Source organism: Bombyx mandarina, chromosome 24 (assembly GCF_030267445.1).
Source record: "Bombyx mandarina strain Sakado chromosome 24, ASM3026744v2".
Lineage (NCBI taxonomy): Eukaryota > Metazoa > Arthropoda > Insecta > Lepidoptera > Bombycidae > Bombyx > Bombyx mandarina.
Window position 1 is genome coordinate 3,648,369 of NC_143230.1, and position 19,816 is coordinate 3,668,184.

General features: G+C 40.1%; 1 protein-coding gene across 50 annotated transcripts in view; it reads right to left on the bottom strand.

Moving 5' to 3' along the window:
* RyR (Ryanodine receptor) overlaps positions 1–19,816 on the bottom strand; it is a 167,339-nt gene that overhangs the window by 21,379 nt on the left and 126,144 nt on the right. For 15 of the 50 annotated variants that reach the window (XM_089738119.1, XM_089738129.1, XM_089738110.1 and 12 more), the window contains 18 exons: positions 19,052–19,241; positions 18,119–18,368; positions 17,572–17,716; positions 16,796–16,908; positions 14,146–14,223; positions 12,826–12,984; positions 11,783–12,010; positions 11,071–11,183; positions 9,328–9,421; positions 8,597–8,725; positions 7,615–7,749; positions 6,524–6,544; positions 5,819–5,998; positions 4,459–4,579; positions 2,974–3,084; positions 2,169–2,296; positions 1,032–1,162; positions 186–346 (listed from right to left, as the gene is read on the bottom strand). In XM_089738119.1, coding sequence (XP_089594245.1) covers positions 186–346; positions 1,032–1,162; positions 2,169–2,296; positions 2,974–3,084; positions 4,459–4,579; positions 5,819–5,998; positions 6,524–6,544; positions 7,615–7,749; positions 8,597–8,725; positions 9,328–9,421; positions 11,071–11,183; positions 11,783–12,010; positions 12,826–12,984; positions 14,146–14,223; positions 16,796–16,908; positions 17,572–17,716; positions 18,119–18,368; positions 19,052–19,241 — 2,487 coding nt within the window. Of the gene's footprint in view, positions 1–185; positions 347–1,031; positions 1,163–2,168; positions 2,297–2,973; positions 3,085–4,458; positions 4,580–5,818; positions 5,999–6,523; positions 6,545–7,614; positions 7,750–8,596; positions 8,726–9,327; positions 9,422–10,041; positions 10,152–11,070; positions 11,184–11,782; positions 12,011–12,825; positions 12,985–14,145; positions 14,224–16,795; positions 16,909–17,571; positions 17,717–18,118; positions 18,369–19,051; positions 19,242–19,816 lie in introns of all 50 variants that reach the window. The other 35 variants (XM_089738141.1, XM_089738146.1, XM_089738138.1 and 32 more) reach the window with 6 other exon arrangements.

A 19,816-nucleotide genomic window follows, 5' to 3' on the forward strand; every position in this document is an offset into this window, starting at 1 on the left:
TCCATAGCCGGATGGTACGTGGCAAAAAAGACCTCTGGAAACGCACTGTGGATGAACGTAGTGGCTCCAGGTAGTATGGATGAACATTACTCCGGTGGCGAACGGTGCGATGATAAAAACGACATGCCGGTATCATCTCGAACAATTCCTCAGAGCACCACGTACCATTACCACTTAGAGCTTACCATTGACGACGTTTCCTTCGAGCATGGACAGCATCATGGTGATCATGTCTTTCTGCAGATTGAGCAGCTCCTTCAGCAGGTCCACTTGTGACGAGTGCTTCGACAGCTTGTCCTGCATGTGCGAGAACAGGAAGAGAAACCCTCCCACAGCGTCCCACAGTCTGGCGGAAATGTAAATGTTTTAAAACGGACCGTCTTGTTGAAGTTTGAGTGAGTTAATTTATTTAAATTTTGTAGGTATTGCTGGTCTCGTGGTTTGTATTTCGGAAATTAGACAATTTCTTTAAAAGTGCATTTCTTTATCTCTCTTTTTGGTCAAAGGACAAATTATATAACAAGGTCATTTCATATTATATGTAATATAATATCTATTTATCGTATACCCATATATTTTTTCTATAATAGTATATTACCAATAGTACACCGCAACATACCTGCTTTATATTTATATTTATCAGAATTTCTGTAAATTAAACGGTTGTCTAGAAGAAATCGCTTTTAGCGATAAGACCGCGTATTGTACAATCTGCTTGTTAACTGTTTTTTTTTAAATGTCTCTCTCTCTCTCTATAACGAAACAGACTAAAGTGTTTTGTATTTCGTTATTGCCCAATTAGTGTTTGGCCAGCACTGCGAGACGCCGCGCGGGTAGATACTACCAACTTGCCTATTCGTGCGGCGCGGTGCGGGCGACCTCATGCTTCAAGGTTACAAGGCATGCACGTAATGTCCATGAACTCCGGTAACAATTTAGAGCAAAGCGCCATGTAACCTTACCCAAACCGGACATTGAGTTCTTTTTAATATGGTCCTGCTGTATTCAAGATATGATAACCGAGTATCTACCTGGAGTGGGCTAAGGCTTGCTGGTTCTGAGTACAAGGACCCTGGATGACTTCAGTGAGCGTGTTGAAGACTTGCGAAGCGACGCCAATAGCCTTGAAGAAGTTCGCTTTGCCGGCCGGGTCGATCAGTTCCTGGGAAACGTATTATGATTGACTCGGTGGTGCAGTGGTTAGAGGTCTTGACTGTGGCACCTACTATCGTGGGTCCGATTCCCGAATAAGGCAAACAAGTGAAAATAACGTCTATAATGTCGATGACAGTATAATGTGCTATATTCTGTTTTAAACCGTCACCAGTATAGTTAACTATAAAGGAACGTCTTCGCTTAGATCGCTTTGATATTAGATTGAAGTCACACCAGTGCTCACAGTACATATGGGAACATAGCCCATGTGTCAGTTGCAAAATCACCCTTTCTAAATTGATGGATGGTAATACCAGGCAAATCATCAGCCGGTCCGTTGTTATGTCCATGTCATCATCATTCTCCTGCCCTTCTCTCAAGTCTCCTGGGGTCGGCATAACATGTCTTCTCCTTCCATACTCCTCTTATCATTTCTTCGCTCACTCCCCTCTTACACATATCGCCTTTCACGCAATCCATCCATTTCTTCTTAGGTCTATATCTTCCTCTATATCCTTCCACGTTCGAAGTCACAGTTAACATTCACTTACCAATATCATTTTCATTTCGTCTCATCACATGTTCATACCATCCCCAACACGCACTTCTCGACTTCTCTGTCACAGGTGCCACTTTCAGACTTCCTCTAACATGTATTATCTATATACTAGCGACCCGCCCTCGCTTCGCTTCGGAAACATTAATTAAAACACACATGAAACCAAAAACAAAAAATAAAAAATAAATAAAAAAAAGTAGCCTATGTTCATCAGGGACAATGTCGGCTTCTAATGGAAAAATAATTTTTCAAATCGGTCCAGTAGTTTCGGAGCCTATTCGAAACAAACAAACAAACAAATCTTTCCTCTTTATAATATTAGTATAGATGTCTATATTCAAACGTACATAAGTGTATTTATCAGTCTCTCTTTCATTTCGTCTCATCACATGTCCATACCATCCCAAACGCAAAAAAATTGTTCTGTCCGTGTATGTCAACCTAAAGAGGTTACCTTGCTCGAATAGTGCCAGTAGAAGTCCATGATGGACTCCTGGAGACGTAGCAGGTAGTCCACAGTGCAGATCACGACGTTCACGGTGGTCGTGTTCCCGGCCTGGGTCCGGAGGTAGTTCTGCCAATCTGAGCGTCGATAATGACTGATTAAAAAGAGTTCGAGTAAAAAGAGTTTCGGTAGGCAGCGGCTTGGCTCTGCCCCTGGCATTGCTGAAGTCCATGGGCGACGGTAACCACTCACCATCAGGTGGGCCGTGTGCTCGTCTGCCTACAAGGGCAATAAAAAAAAGGTTCTTAAATCTTCATCATCAGAAGTTTGGTTGGTTTGGTTCTGCTTTGGGGGGTGAGGCAAGCGTTGCATAGATCTGAGACTAAACACATACTTCAAGCTGATATTTACATTGTATATCGTATTTAGCAACCATTCTTCTTTACTGGTAGTAGGACCTCTTGTGAGTCCACGCGGGTAGGTACCACCACCCTGCCTATTTCTGCCGTGAAGCAGTAATGCATTTCTTGCTTGAAGGGTGGGGCAGCCGTTGTAACTATACTGAGACCTATATCTCAAAGTGGGTGACGCATTAACGTTGTAGATGTTTATGGGCTCCAGTAACTGTCAGCTCGTCCATCCATCTAAGCAATAAAAAAAGGTTGAGAGTCGTATTTGATTTACCATCCAAACACCGACGACGCCTACTCAGGTAGGTACTTACCTCTTCTTCATTACACTACACACCACCGACGACCCATACATTACACATCCATAGAGGCAGCTATATATTGGATCTGAACTCCGAACTTACCCAAGTTGTGCCCTTCGCAAGTCAGCTGGATGAATCTGAAGAGGGCGCACGTGAACTCTGCGTCGTGCATATTCTTTTCGCCGGCGGCTCCCTCCAGCCCCACCCCGAGACCTGGGACACGCAATACGAGCGTGTATTAATACGAAGCCGATTCAAAAGAGCTCCAATGATCCGATAAATACTACTTTTTTGGAACGAAGTTCTTTATGGAAAGATGCGGAGGGGTACTACCCCTAACTAGGAAAAAACGTCCGTAACGTAAGATTTTTATTAGTAATGCACAGAGTGTACGACTTAACTTTGTATAACGTTGTATTGTAAATTTGTAATAACGTACCAAAAATAGCATATTTTTATTACATATTTTTTATAAATCATTGTGAATAAAATAAAGTTGACAACTATGTAAAGTTGTTTATTTTTATCAATAAAAAAATCATAACAAAAAATACCCGAATAATTATTTTCTTTATACCTCGAATAGAACTTAAAATTAATACTTTTATAATATGGAACTTCGTTCCTATCCGGTGTCCCACGACACCACACATTTTTTTTAAAATTTTATTGGTCCTTGTATGCGGACGAGCATACGACCTAATGATGGACGGTTACCGTCGCCTGTGGACATCAGCAATGCCAGGGGCAGAGCCAAGTCGCTGCCCACCGTTAAGTAATCTCCACAAGCCTCGTTAAAGCTTTTACGGTCTAACTTCATAGAACGAATGAGATAATTGAGAATAGACTAATTTATTGTTTTTTAATTAACTAATGTTCACTACTGTATCGAGAAAATTCTCAAGGCAATCGAACGCATGAAAATCGCGTTAAAAAACAGCGTTACATAGATAAAGGATGAATGTAACTGGATTAAACATTAGAATATCTTAATATATATATACGTATATATAAATTACGTGTCACGTTGTTTGTTCGCGATGGACACCTAAACTACTGAACCGATTTTAACTCTTTTTTTTTAATTTTTATTCTGTTCCAACTTAGGCCATAGGATGGTTTTTATTTCGATTAATGCTCGCAATATTTATTAATTAACAATAAAATGATTTCTTATGTCGATTATTGTTATTAATTGTAAGTTTCATAAGTCTAAAACATAAAACTTTAATCAGTTTTTGCAGACAATTGTAATACTGTCTGAGATTAATATCTCATAGATGGCGCTGTGTTAAAAATACCAACGTTACACATAAGCTACAATTTAATGGTATAAATACCACGTGTTGCTGAGGCTAAAGTATAAGTGACATTTATTTCGTAGTAAACGCAATACAGTGAAATCCAGTTGTTCTTACTTTGTTAATTTTTGGTATTAGCATAGCCGGCCGCGTGTTATTTAGAAACAAAAACCTTAGCCACAGCAACGTGTGGCCGGGTCTCCTAGTTTTATATAATTTTAACCGATTCACACATTATTCTTGTGTTATTTGTTTAATTTTATTTGTAATAAATAAGTGAATATACCTTCAGCCTTAGTGTTCCTTTCGAAGGCATCCAGATCCAACACAGAGCAAGAGTTCATGAGCCCAGCTATGGACGTGAAGAAGCCTACATCTTTCTTGTCTTTCAAATGATTCAGCATTCCCTGTACACGGAATCAAATTCGCATTTTACATCAATGTTGTCGACAAACATATCGTATACCAAAAAAATCTCCAGAAGCTTTTTATAACGAAAAAGTACCGTGGCAATATTTTTGTTGCTTAGATAGTTGGTCGAGCTCACGGCCCACCTGGTGTGAAGTGGTTACTAGAGCACATAGAAGTCTACAATGTAAATACCGTCACCATGAGGCATGAGTTCTATGTCTCAGTTTTTACAGTAAAACAGCCGCGCGAACCTTCAAACCGAAACGCATTACTGCTTCATGACACAAATAGGCAGGGTGGTGGTACCTACCCGTGCAGATATTTAGGATTCGATAAAAAAATATGGGAAAGTGTCATTAAAAGTGACAAATATCAAATAAACTTAACAGACCATCTGGGGTTGAACGGTATACGGTGTAGAATAAAAATAAAACAATTTTCAAAATTGGGTCCCCAAACAACGGAGAAATCGGTGAACAAATATAAAAAAATACACACTATCGAACACATAACATCCTTCTTATTGGAAGTAAAAATAATAGGACACGTTGTTTACACATTATTAAATTATTTTAGTCCTTTACATGTCGTCACATTTATGTCATCACAACATTAGAAATGATTCTTCGTGCCAAGCTAAAGGAATTCTTGCAAGGCAACAACACCCATCACTCTTTACGGATCCATCAAATCCATTAAGTGAGCTTAAGCTCAGCTTAAGATCAGCACTATACGCCTTCAGCTCTAACACTAGGAGCTGGCTTAGGGACCCCGGTAACCGTACTCGTCGAACTCGACAAAGAGCTCGACGTGCAACCTAACCCGTACATCAGTCCGCTGAGTTTCTCGCCGGATCTTCTTAGCGGGTCGCAATTCCGATCCGGTAGTAGATTCATAGCAGCTGCCCTTGAGTTAGGTTGGGTGTAAGAGTGCAGGGGAGTCGTTTAGTGGGTGGGCCCTAAAATCCTTGGGCCCGCGATCTGCTCTCAACACCTGCAGATCGTTGAGTCTCACAGACCCCGCGCGCCCCCTAGGCGCGGGGATCTTGTAGGAGGTTCGGCCCTCTACCCGAAAAAAAAAAAGGTCTCCTTTGGAGGCGCTCGGGCAGCTGTCAGCAAATCCCACCCCTCGTGGCTGAGCCCTTGCTCGCCCACCTGTCCTCGTGATACTGAAAAGGCCTTTAACCCACTAGTATCCTTCTTTCCAAAACAAAAACAATACACAAAAGGCCTCACCATCTGTATGTCAATGTTCCCGCCGCGCAGTATCGATATGCCGAGCTGTAGGGTCTTCATAACCATTTCACTGGGCACCCCCTTGGACGCAGAGATGTGTAGGAGCACCATTTCCGCGACCCCCCTGTTGGCGAGCCTCGCCTGGTGGAAGAGTAGCTTCTGCTTCTCCATTTCTTGCTCCTGTATTGTTTCAAGTAGATGGTGAGATAAATTTGTTAAGTTACATTGTAATTTCGTTTCTCAAATATCTGTCATTATCAGTTTTATTTATTACTTAGTTACTTCAATTTATTTTCAATATAATTTAGTATTGATTTTCTAATTTACTTAATATTTAGTTGATTGAATTTAGTTTAGACATAATTTGATAATGATGATAACTTAAAGTTTCCGTGGCCCGTGAAATATAAGACTATAAAATAAGACACTTAAATGATGCTAGCTACAAACTATTGTTTATATTAGTAATTAATTGTGATTTACAAATACCAATTTATGTTTTTCAAATAATCTATTGAATTGAATTTTGATATAGCTCAGTGTCTTTTTCGACAGTAGCTCGAATAAATTCTATTTTTTCTATTCTATTTGTTTGTTTTTAAATATATAAATTCTACTTCTTAATAGTATATATTATTATAATAATATTTTTATTAATAATTATTTGTATGTTATTTCGATTAAGTAACAGTACGTATTTCTTACCATAAACATTTCCACAGTTTTCTGCTTGTAAGCACAACAAAACATTAAATTTAATTCGAAATATGAATTACGCAATATTTTCTAAGTTTGTATTATTGAGATATTTTTTTGTCTATATTTATTGACTATAAATAGTGCATTTATTATTTGAGATTAGAACTATGGGATTATCGCATTTCACGTCTGCCGCAAGAATCAAACTTCCCTTAGATTCAGTATCGATTTTTTTTAGTTCATACACGGAATAAGCATATACACATTAGTGTATTCTATAACGAAGCGAGTGACAGTGATCGTATTAATCTGATGTCCACGGGCAACAGCAGGCGCGCTACGAGCCGGCTTCACCTCTGCTCCTTGAGGTTCATGTTAATCTTCTTTTTTTATGATTACACTGGTAAATGCATTTCCACATAGCTTGCTTAATGGAGGGCGAATTTTTGATTGTTCCTGTTAGCCTTAGTTGCAAGCAAAATTATACCATACGATGCATATGATAGAGTTGTGTTTAAAACAAAAATGTGCAATGACAAGATCACAGAACAGACAAGGTAATAAAGAAAGTTCGCACTCGAATTTCACTGAGTAGCGTGACTGAAGAGAACGCTGGCTATGAATGAACACCCTGATACATATTTAACAAAACATAAACAAATTGAACAAATAATATTGTTATGCCGGTAAGAGTAACGCCATCTATCGTCGAATAGCAGAAACGAATATCAAATGATCTAGTGACATCTAGAACGCTCGAGAAGTACAACGCCATCTATTGTCAGATAGCGGAAACACATCGAAGCTACTCGATTTACCCAGAATGTTCTCGATAAATCAAGGGATGTCGTAACGACTATATAAGCGTTGCAGAGATGGCACGCAGTCATTAGTTATTATAGTAATCGGAACTTCTTGAAGCGAAACAGTGAACGGATTACCTGAAGCGAAGCGGAAGAAGTGAATTGAGAATTTTAAAGTGTTCGTCAAGTGTTCTAAGTGTTAATACAGCTTTAATTTGTACTTCGGTAGAATTTTTAAGTATCCTGAACCCCAGCGCGTAACAACATTAAATAATTGCAATTAAAGTAACTCACGTGTATACTGGCCCGACCTTCCTCTTCCCCTTCCGCTTCTCCCCCTCCCTCCTCTTCCTCTCCGCCTCCTTCCTCCTCCTCTTCTCCGCATGACTTCGCAATGATATGCGCGTACGACATGTACAGTGGATCTTCCTGTACGTTTTAAACAAAAAATATTGATAGCTGAATCTCAATTGGTGTACAAAAAAGGTCATAGGTGTCAATTTAGTTCAAAATTTCCTTGCACCGACAAAGTTAGAGTGTTATCTGCTCCGCTTAGCATAGAAGTCGTTCTTTGATATTGGTAATTATTGTTAGTGTCTCCTTACTAAATGTTTCGAAGGAAGACCTTTTATAGCGTCCCCCGCATATACTGGGGGGAGGAAAACATTCCAGATATTGGTGGGACGTGGTCAAATTGATTGTATTATTTGTTATATATTTGTAAGTCGTCGTGGGTTAAAGGATAATACGTCCGGTGCATTCGTATCTAGCGATGCACCGGTGTTCGAATCTCGTAGGCGGGTACCAATTTTTCTAATGAAATACGTACTTAACAAAATATGTTCACGATTGACTTCCACGGTGAAGAAATAACATCGTGTAATAAAAATCAAACCAGCAAAATTATAATTTGCGTAATTCCTGGTGGTAGGACCTTGTGAGTCTTGCGAGTCCGGACGGGTAGGCCTTGCTTATTTCTGCCATGAAGCAGTAATGCGTTTCGGTTTGAAGAGTGGGGCAGCCGTTGTAACTATACTGAGACTTTAGAACTTATATCTCAAGGTGGGGGGCGCATTTACTTTTTCGATGTCTATGGGCTCCAGTAATCACTTAACATCAGGTGGGCTGTGAGCTCGTCCACCCATCTAAGCAATAAAAAAAAACCTCAGAAAACGAAATTTGGATGAACTCAATCGTTTAAATAACTGGGAATTTTTTACGATTCGCTTTAAAAAAAATCGAATATCTTCATTAATCTTCATAATTCCCACCAGACCTGCAAGGCTCCGGACCGTTCCGTCATAGCTCCCCTGCAGAAGGTCGTGACCAACTGGTTCAGAGGATCTGGCTTCCCATCCTCCTCTACCACATCACTCTTCTTGAGTTCAGCATCCTCGAACGATTGCTGTAACCAGAAGATTTTATAGGCACTAAGTTAAGGGATTTTATGACCTGGTAACTAAGACCTTTAAGTCATGTTTTATTTTAATTAATATTCTTATTTTTATGAAAAATGATAATATGGAGTGAAATGAAGATGATTCATTTGAGACATTAATCAACCGGGATGAAACTATAATAAATGAAAAGAGATGATATTGGACGAAAAATCATATCAGTAAAATGGTGGTCATTTACTGAGATTTTTTTAGTGGACTTTTTGGAGGATCCCGAGAAGTTACGTCCGGCGGCTTTGTTTCATTTTCCCACATTTGTGCACTTTCACAAATATTAAACAGTTAATAAACCACCGTTATTACACATTTAAACCTGAAGAAACACTAAATAGACAAAATAAAACAAATCACACAACTTCACTGCTCGCGTTCCCGCCAAAAGGTCGGGCACTAAGTCTTGCCTGTTAAAGTTGCAAGGGTCTTAAACTTAGTTACGGGGTTACAAGATACCTAAAACTAGTTAAATGTAGACTTATAGACCCATTTCTGAAACTGCTACCATCGATTTTTAGTTGAATGGATCGGATAACAAAATAAATGGCTTTGTTACCGTCAAATCCTCAATCATGACTTCTTGTCCGATGTTTTCTTCCTCCAGCCACAGCTCGTAATAAGTCCTCGCGAAGATGTTACAAGCACGATGTCTGCAAAGTATCGAATCAAAATCAGCGTTCAGATTCATTATGAATAATATAAAATTTGTGATTAGTTATTACAGTAAATCTCAAAAGGTAATTTGGTTGGATCAAATCGAATCTTTGTTAAAGATGTCTCTACGAGATCTCTGTTTATAGTTTGGCGGGAGTAATTATAATTACGGCAATCATACGGCAATCATTGTAATTACTAAAAGAATTTCGTTGATGGGATTTTTAAAATTTATTTATTTAAACTACTGTATTTACTAAAAGAATATCGTTGATGGGATTTTTTAAATTTATTTATTTAAAACTACTGTATCTTTTTTTCATAACCAATCTAAAAATATCAATGTGTTTTTATTTGTTCGTAAAACTCGAATCTACTCTTAAAACATGAAAGAATCAATAACCAAGCGTAAATTCAAAACGTGTTACTCAAAACAATTATCTCAAAAAGGGAACCTGAATTTTTCTCACAGAAAGAATTTTAATAATACATGCACACAACACACCCGAACAAAATAAGACCGAAGATTTTTAACAAACATCCCCAATACGCTCCAATAAGAAATGGCAATCGTCTTGCCTTCCGCTATAGAGTCCCCAATGATTCCTATACTTACCGGCTGAGTTTATACAGATGTGTGGACCTAAGACAAGCAATTGCCGCGCGTTTCCTAGCGGCACACAGAATTCTCTTCCAATTATCTGTCCTCTGTTTCGGTTTAGTCGCCTATCCGTCATGCGGCATGCACAATATAAATCACACAGATTACGTTTTTTTTTGGTCAGGAGCAAATCGCCAGTCTTCCGCCCTCCGACGGGGTATATCAGAACCGACTAGAAACCTCCTGTCGCTCAACAACCCACGTCTGAACCTCGCATGAGACATAACCCATGAAAAGTTAAAGGGGGAAAATGAAGGGGATGATGATGATTGCTGTAACTAATTTTTTTTTATTGCTTAGATGAGTGGACGAACTCACAGCCCACCTGGTGTTAAGTGATTACTAGAGCCCATAGACATCTACAACGTAAATGCGCCACCCACCTTGAGATATAAGTTCTAAGGTCTCAGTGTAGTTACAACGGCTGCCTCACCCTTCAAACTGAAACGCATTACTGCTTCACGGCAGAAATAGGCAGGCTGGTGGTACCTACCCGTGCGGACTCAGAAGAGGTCCTACCACCAGTAATTATTTATTACCATTTGGTGTTAACCGGTTAATGAAGCACAGAAAATATTGCATGCGATTTATCTGGTGAGTTTCGTCACATTAGAAGAGAATCTCGATTGTATACACACTGCCTACATTCCAAGCGTGACTGTTTTGTGGCGGAAATCGCCAGATTGGTGGAACATACCCTTGAGATCTTAAAACACGCCTTACCTTCATCATATCATATCATAATAAGAGAGTTTGAATGAACCAAAACCAATCCTTTATTACTACTTTTCTAATTAATTTATCGTCATGAAACTTAGCTACTATCTGAATGTGAGTATATTGTTGTAGGCAATAAACAGAACCCTTGGATATGTACGTAGCAAGTTTGTAATATTTGCTTTTTGAAAAGTCCTAAAAACACGACCATGCTTTGTTAGTATCGTCTTTGACACACACGACACAAGTTTCAAATTTAGTTTGCACCTCGGCAGCGAATGTAGGGACGTCTGTCTGAAACACGCTATCACGGCCCTCTTCCTTTGTATGGAGACCACTGATCGATAAACGTTTTTGCTCATTTGTTGCGGATGGTCGATCTGGTTGGTGGATTAAAGGAATTATGACGTAGCAAGATTACCTCATCGGTACTGTCGCCAAAAACGAAATTAAAGACAGAGAGGGTCTTGATATATAGAATACCTTCCGACCCTAAATCCTTCACGGCAGAAATAGACTGGATAATGTTACGACCAAATCAGTTCACGAAGTAGGATTGAATCGGGTTGCAAAGGTTATGTCTGAACCTTAAAAAAATTACGTGTTGTTAGAGATAAAATGGTGTATCTTCAGCCCTTTCATACCCACTGCCGGGCGCAGGCCTAACCTTATTTATATACCATAATCCATCATCATCACCATTCTCACCCACGTCCGCCCCGCCATTCTCACTACTACGTCATCAGTCCACCATGCCATAGATCTGGTGTTTTTTTTTTAATTGTAATTAAATTCACTATAGGCACCAGTTGATCATCAGTGGAGTGAGGATGATGTTTTGATGGATAGTCAATTTTAGTATTTTTCGTTTGTTTTGGATTGGTTGAATATCGAATTCAGTCAACGCGTTGCCTACAGCTAAAAACTCTTCCCTAGTTCTCTCTCTGTTACTCCCTCTAGTCTCTTCTTTTCAACTCACCATATGCAATCCGAAGAGCACTTTGCTCATCGCGACGATCCTCTCAACGGTGTCGTCGATGATTTTCGCTTTGTTTTCGGCATTCTCCAGCGTGATGGCAGTTTTGCTTTTAGACCCCAATTTGCTGTAGAGGTAGTGTTGCCACGACATCTCGTCGGCCGGGTCTATTTTGTCCGGTAGCGTCAGCTGAGTCTTCGCGAATTCGGCAACGTCATGCTCGGACATTTTCTAAGAGAACACGTTTTATTGGAACACAAATTGATTTTTATTGCTTGGATAGCATGCCTTAGAGGAGTAGAAGGTCTTAGTTTTAACGATACAACGACTGTCCCCCAGTATGCGGTGATACCAAGCCACGCGGTCTCACAAAAGGTCATACCATTAGTAATTACGCAAATCATAATTTTGTGAGTTTGATTTTTATTACACGATGTTATTCCTTCACCGTGCAAGTCAATCGTGAACATTTCTTAAGTACGTATTTCATTAGAAAAGTTGGTACCTGCCTGCGGGATTCGAACACCGGTGCATCGCTAGATACGAATGCATGGGGTTTGCACGTAAGGTCATTAAGTCTGTAGCGGTAGTTACATTAGAACAGGAAAAATACTGCCAAAATCTGACTCGCGTTTTCAAGATGAACTTGTACAACAAATAAATCCCGAACCACAGCATCCAAACGGTCTATCTACCAAGCGCAATACCGTCTCGCTGGAACATCTTCTCATTGTAAGTTCCCTGTAAGTCTTAAATGAAAGAGGTTCAAATTGGAAGACATCATTTTTTCGTGGCAGAAATAGACAAGGTTACCTAACCTGATGGCTCTTACGACAGGCCCTAGCAACTTTAATATATATTTTTTTACTTTAGTATAGTTACAACGGCTGCCCTACCTACCTACCCGTGCGGACTCACAAGAGGTCCTACCACCAGTAAAAATGTCTATGGGCTCCAGTAACCACTTAACGCCAGGTGATCTATGAGCTAGTCCACTCACCTAAGCCATAAAAAATAATAAAAAGTTTAAGCTTATCGGAACCCACCTTCAGGAACCTATCCTTGCAGTGCTGTACCAGTTCCTGTTCCCTTCCAGCGAAGAGATTCAGTCCTACCGGCAGCAGCCGCTTCAGACAGGCGACCATCAGAGACGCCTGCACTTCCTTGTCCTTGTCACGTTTCTTGTCGCGATGCTTCTTCTTTTTCTGATGATAAGAGATGGAGTTAGGATCGCTTTTTTTTTTTCGTCGAATTTCGTAAAGCGGTAAGCGAAGGAATCGATCGACACAGACATCGGGGAGTGGGATGCACAAAACAAAATGTAGTCTACTTACTTGTTCTTGGGTTATATCTTTGTAGCTTTATTATTGTAATGAGTTTTATAGTTTAAACTAATAAAATACTTTGTCAATTTTGAGAGCTTCGTTATTTCTTGCGTAAGCTATTTATTTACCCATAATATTTTGATTGATCACTAAAAATAATTGTATAGACGGATTCTTAATTGTCAAAAAAAAAAAACGAATATAATTTTAATTATAGTTGAATTACTTCAGCCGTTAGATTTTCAATTCAATCAACTTATAATACACTTGATGGATAATTTAAATAAATCAAAACAAAAAACAAATAGTACATGTCGATATACGATATAGCTTGGGACAATGATGCTAATGACTTAACCAGTGATGCCAACTGCTCAAAATTTTTCCCCTAAGCCTATTTTAAAATCCCCTAAATTCGAAACAAGATACCCTAATTTTTTTTCAGTAAATGAAAAGTTTAATTATATATTTATAATTGTTATAATACTTTATAGATTAACTTACCTTGGTATTTTTATAAAAAGGTTCTATAAGAATATTACATAAGATTTTCAAACAAAGATAAATAATTGATTGTTTTTTTGTCAGTACGTCATACGTAAAATCAACCAATAAATAAATACATAAATAAATAAATTTAATAAGTACGCAAAAAAGCTTCTGATCTAAAAGTTGTTTACTTTAACTCTGACATTTTACAAGTAACAAACTAAAATACGTATCATTCGGTTTCTAAAATTTTATTCTTCTTAAGACTTGCATGCTTAACTCGTTTAGACGAAAAAAAATTGATTATATGAGAAAAAATTCTTTTCTCCCTAAAAATCCCCTAAAAGTTTCACCCTAAAAACCCCCTTTTTCAAATACTTCCCCCTAAATTTAGGGGAAAAACCCCCAAGATGGCATCACTGGACTTAACTCAAATAAATTAGAAGCGCGCACTGAAACGCCCAGCAGCAGATATAAATGAAAAGCCAAGCGTATCCGGTTAGAAGCGAAGACCATTATTGCCGTTGCTTAATCTTATCAAACAATACATACTCGCACCTTCCCACCACTTTGCGATGTGCCGTCGACCACGGCCGTGACTCGGCGTGTGGCTGTTGGCATTATCAAGACCTGCGGAATTCGACCAGCCTAAATACTCGAAGCGGGTGATTCGCGAGATTTTTTTTTAACCATCTTCACAGCTTCCAACGTTGTGGCCGACCGATACGCTTGATAATCTATATGTATATATTTAAAAACGAGCTTGTCTCGCAATCAACAAAATACAAGACACAATAAATATGCATTCGTACATATAATGATAGATCGTTCAAAAAATATCAACCAGACTCGTTCGTCCAGTACCAAACTAAGATTTCCAATACTATGAGAATCCGATACTACTATGCATGCTTGTGTGCGTTTAAATATACACACACACACTCACACACACATATGTAAAACACCCAGACAATGAACGAAGAAATACGTTCATCACACGAATATCCGCCCGATGCTGGAAACGGATTTACCACCCTCGGCCAGGAGGTAGGGGTGTTCGCTATTACTGAGATTGAATATTGCACATTCTAGTAGGGCCAAACAGACACAGACCCGTCCTCGCAGGTGCCCTCTTCTTCGATATCGTGACGGCGTTCGTCAAAGTCTGGTACAAAGGCTTAATTTATAATCTAAGCACCATGGCAGTGCCAGATAGTCTCGTGCTCATCATACCAGACTTCTTGTCAAACCGTTCGTTTCGGTATCGAGTTGAGAGAACTCGCTCTCTTCCGCGACAAATCTCGACCGGAGTCCTGTAAGGCTCAGCTCTCTCCCCGATACTTTTTAGCATATATATTAACGATATAGCCCGGTCGCCGGCGACTCAGTTAGTCCTCTTCGCGGAAAGGGGTCGCCCTCCCGATACCACTGCTAGTATCTCGTCACAAATTAGGCACGGTAACTCCATTTCTGCCACCAAAATCTTTGAGAAGCCCACACCGTGGGCTTTGAAGGCCAATTACCTAGGCGTCACCCTGGACAGAGGGATGATATCGGTTCCCACATTAAATCAGTACTTGACTGAGCTGCATTCCTACTCGGTCGACTCTACCCCGTGATCTGCAAGCGAAGTCAATTGTCCCTTCGTAACAAGCTAAATACTCTATATAACTTGCAAAAGTTCTACTTATGCAAGTGTGGTGTTCGCTCACGCGGCCCGCATGCACATAAACTCTCTCCACGTCATCCAATCCCATTTCTGCGGGATAACCGTTGGAGCACTGTAGTACTTTAGGAATGTCGACCGAATGTCTTGTGAGACCGCACGGCCAGGTACCACCACCCTGCCTATTTCTGCCGTGAAGCAGTAATTTGTTTTCGGTTTGAAGGGCAGGGCAGCCATTGTACTGCGAAAAGTGAAGCCTTACAATTCGTGTCTCGAGGTGGGTGGCGGCTGAATGCCGTTGTAGATGTCTATGGGCTCCGGTAACCACTTAACATCAGGTGGGCCGTGAGATCGTTCACCCATCTAAGCTATATAAAAAAAAGTGGGTCCCTATTCCGATCCGGTGGTAGATTCTGTGAAGCACTGCTCTTGCTAGGGCTAGTGTTAGCAAATTCTCTCAGGTTGAGCCCGTGAGCTCACCTATCTTTCCGGGCGCTATTGGAATTGCCTCTTAGGCTATCGGCGAATAGATAGAGGAAAAAAAATCGGTTGTCTGTAAAGTCGGCTTACTGACGATAGTTGAACGTGACAACGTCATAAGAAAATACTGATGGAATGGTTTCATTTTTCAAAAGAAAATTTTAATTTTATTTGTTTGATGGATATTTTGTATGGACAATTGACACCACATTCACTTTTCACTGAACTTCATACTTGACGAAAACATGTAAATGTATTATTGTATAGCAGCTGTCCACGCGGATGCATCGCTCACTCAAGTAGGAGAGAGACAGATATCGAACGCTGCTGAACGCGGAGGCCGATTGTGCCTCTTTGTCGCTCGTTGCGCGCTCTCGCTTGCACTTCAAGCCTTAAATGGAACGCCTCAATGAGTCATGTTTTTTTGTGCATGCAGCCGGCTCCATCGAATTATAAGACGTTGTCACGTCAAAAAAACTAAACATATTTTCCAGAAAGTAATTCTCGAACGTTATTATTTAATTTATAAGAGAAATGCATTGTCAAGATTATATAGGGTACGATTTCTTTTTGTCGAGACCAGTCAAGTTTTGAATTGTTTTCCTAAACTTATTAGTGTAATTTGGTGATTGCGATATAAACCCTCTGATGATTCGTGAATCAAACGAAATGCCTGATTGAATGAAGACGATAACACAATGTGAAAAGCTGTGACTTTGTACGTGTGAACTATTGCATTGCACATACATAAAACAAAATGAAAACATAAAGTGATTTGTTGCACTGTGATTGATGATGTCTGAACATGTATGAGATAATTTTGATTCACACGATACAGACACATACATTTATAATTGAAACACTTTAAGACGTACGACCACTAGGTGTAGCAGCAAGCACATTACATACATACATGATTCTAATTTTATTTGAACTCAGTTCGTGCTATCGCAAAAGAATAAAATACATTTGAAAAACTAATCTAATTATTATCTCATTTGAAATCCGCTCCTCAGATTCTGTTGGGATTGAACAAGACAGCTATGACATACGCACCATATTATCGATTTCGTTTGCCGATATAAAGTTTTGTTCTTCCTTCAAGAAGTATTGACTCTTCGACCAGATATTGAAGATTTCGGCCACGTGGTTGTAAAGCTCCTCGGCCTCTGTTGGAACGAATTGATGAGACTGTGCTTTCTCGAAAGCTTCCGACAATGAGGAAAAAGTTTTAACGAGCTTTTTTTTTGGCTTAGATGGGTGGACGAGCTCACAGCCCATCTGGTGTTAAGTGGTTACTGGAGCCCATAGACATCTACGACGCCATAGGTGCCATCAATGAACACGGTAGTGTATAAGACAAGTGTTATTGTGGACATCGCAATGTAACTTATCCCCAAAACTGCCCCGGTTATATGGCTTACCGGCAAAAGTCTTCGACCGGGAACTGTCGCTGCGAGAGATATTTTTGAAAACTGTAGTAGTAGGTACGTGTGTGACAAAAATTTAAGCTTATTTTAATGATTTAAAAACTGGGAACAAATCACGCACGGTTATCCGGCCCCAAAGGATTCCCTGTCTTATGGGTTCCAGAGATTGACATACATACATACATATATGGACAATAAATATCCAGACGAAGAGCAAACAAACTTGTTCATCACAGGAATGTTTGCCTGATGCGAGAATCGAATCTACGACCCTCGGCGCAACAATCAGGAACGCTAACTATTGTACCACCGAATCAGAAATAACAACGGTTTTTAAAAAAACAAATACGTATAAATAAAAATGTGATTAATTTTTCCTATCGAAATAAAACTTAAATATACCTGGAACATTATTCCTCAACCAGTGATTCCTCTGCAAGTCCACGTACTTGATGAGAAGCGGATAGAAGGAGTAGATGTCTCGCACCAGCAACTGCCAGTCTTCTTGTATCTGAGACTCTACTTGCGAAGTGTCGTCGGTCGAGGACTGAAAGATTCCCAATACAAAAAAAACTTTTTAATAGTTAATTACGGACATAATTGAATTGAGTAGATAATGGATGTTTAAAGTAATGCTAAAGCATTTGCTTGGCTACTCAAAGTCATTAGTTTAGGGCCAAATGGGACAATACCAAATGATTTAGTCTAATATCTTTTAGTAAGATTGATGTGGGCTACTCCCTGCTACAATAAAGAACTATAGCTGCCCCACCCTTCAAACCGAAACGCATTACTGCTTCACGGCAGAAATAGGCGGCGTGGTGGTACTTACCCGCGCGGACTCACAAGAGGTCCTGCCACCAGTAAAACTAAACTCAATGCAGTTCTAATAAGAAGGAATGTTTTCGAACTTTGTCCTTGTATTGCGCATAAAATCCATGTCACTAACCTTTATGAAGCCCCTCAAGCTCTCTTCCTTGTGGAACATATTGTCTGTTCGTTTCCTGACTCTCTCGGCGAGAGGCAGGAAGGAATCCCTGAGCAACTCTTCGGAGCTGTTGATGATGATCTGCTGGGTGTAAGTGGCGATCCTCGTCATCCACGGGGCGCTCTCATTGCCGATGTTCTTCTTGATTAGTTTGAGCACGTTCTTGAGGAGTTGGTTCATGTGTTCCGCCGTTACCATGGTAACGTGGTTCCTGTGAATGTAAACAAACTAGTTTCTCTCCACCGCAACCGATACATCTATACCGCTGTAACTCAATGAGGGTCTTGGCTTTTTATTGCTTAGGCGCGTGGACGAACTCATGGCCCACCTCGTGTTAAATGGTTACCGGAGCTCATAGACATTTACAACGTAAATACCGCCATCTATCTTATATATAAGTTCTAAGGTCTAAGGTCTAAGTTTAATTAACTCAAACATTATTCAGTCACACTTGATCAACTATAATTCGGATAGGACATAGATGATAAATCGATCATAACGTAATACCGTTAATAAAGGAATATTACTGGTGGTAGGACCTTGTGACTCTTGTGAGCCCGCACGGGTAGGTACCACCACGCTGTCTAATTCTGCCGTGAAGCAATAATGCGTTTCGGTTTGAAGGGCGGGGCAACCGTTGTAACTATACTGAGACCTTAGAACTTATATCTCAAGGTGGGTGGCGCATTTACGTTTGTAGATGTCTATGGGCTTCGGTAACCAGTTAACACCAGGTGGGCCATGACCTCGACCACCCTTCTAAGCAATAAACAATAAATAAATAAATAGACTGATGTCCATGGGCGTCACATCGTGAACCTTGAGACACTGCAGCTCAGAACGACGACGCTGCTTTTGTTCCATTCACGACCCCTAAATGAGGTCAATACTCACCCTCCAGTAGGGGTGACGTTGTCGGGTCCCTGCGCCCACCAGAACGGCAGGTAAGAGCACAGTAATGGCAGGACCACGTCGATAATATGCGGCGCTTCATTATACGTCTTGTCTGATTCAACGAATTGGTCCACTTCGTTCAAGATCGTCTCTAGAGTCGGCATAGATTGCTCCATTTTCGCCATTATGTCTGTAGAATGGGCATGAAAAGTTAGACACAAAGAAACGCAACTATTCTGTATTTATCGTAACTCAGATGAACATAGCTCTAATCTTAAGTTTTTTTTTCTACCTAAGCTGATAGCCTTGAGAGGCTATTTCAGCGTAACCGTTGCTAGTAGGTGAGCTCACGTGGCTCAAACCGGGATTGTTGCTAGCACTGACCCTAGCAAGAGCAGTGCTTCGCAGATTCTACCACCGGATCGGAAACGCGACCCACTGAGAAGATCCGGCGAGAAACTTAGTGGTCTGTGTCTATGGGTTAATTCGCTCGTCGAGCCCTTCGTGGCAAGCGACGGGTTCGACGAGGACGGTGACCGGTGCTTGTGGTACCTAAAAGCACCGTTAATGGATCGGGAGATCTTAAGTTAAATTTCGAGTTTCATAATAGGTTTTTAGTCTTGGTTCAGATGCAAGAAATCAATTCTCTTTTCTATCTCGTAACACCCACTTATAGCATTTTTGTAATAACAGTGATCATACAAAATCAATGTCTATTTCTGTAATTTAAATCAATGTGCGTCTGTTTGTTGATCCTTCATTTAT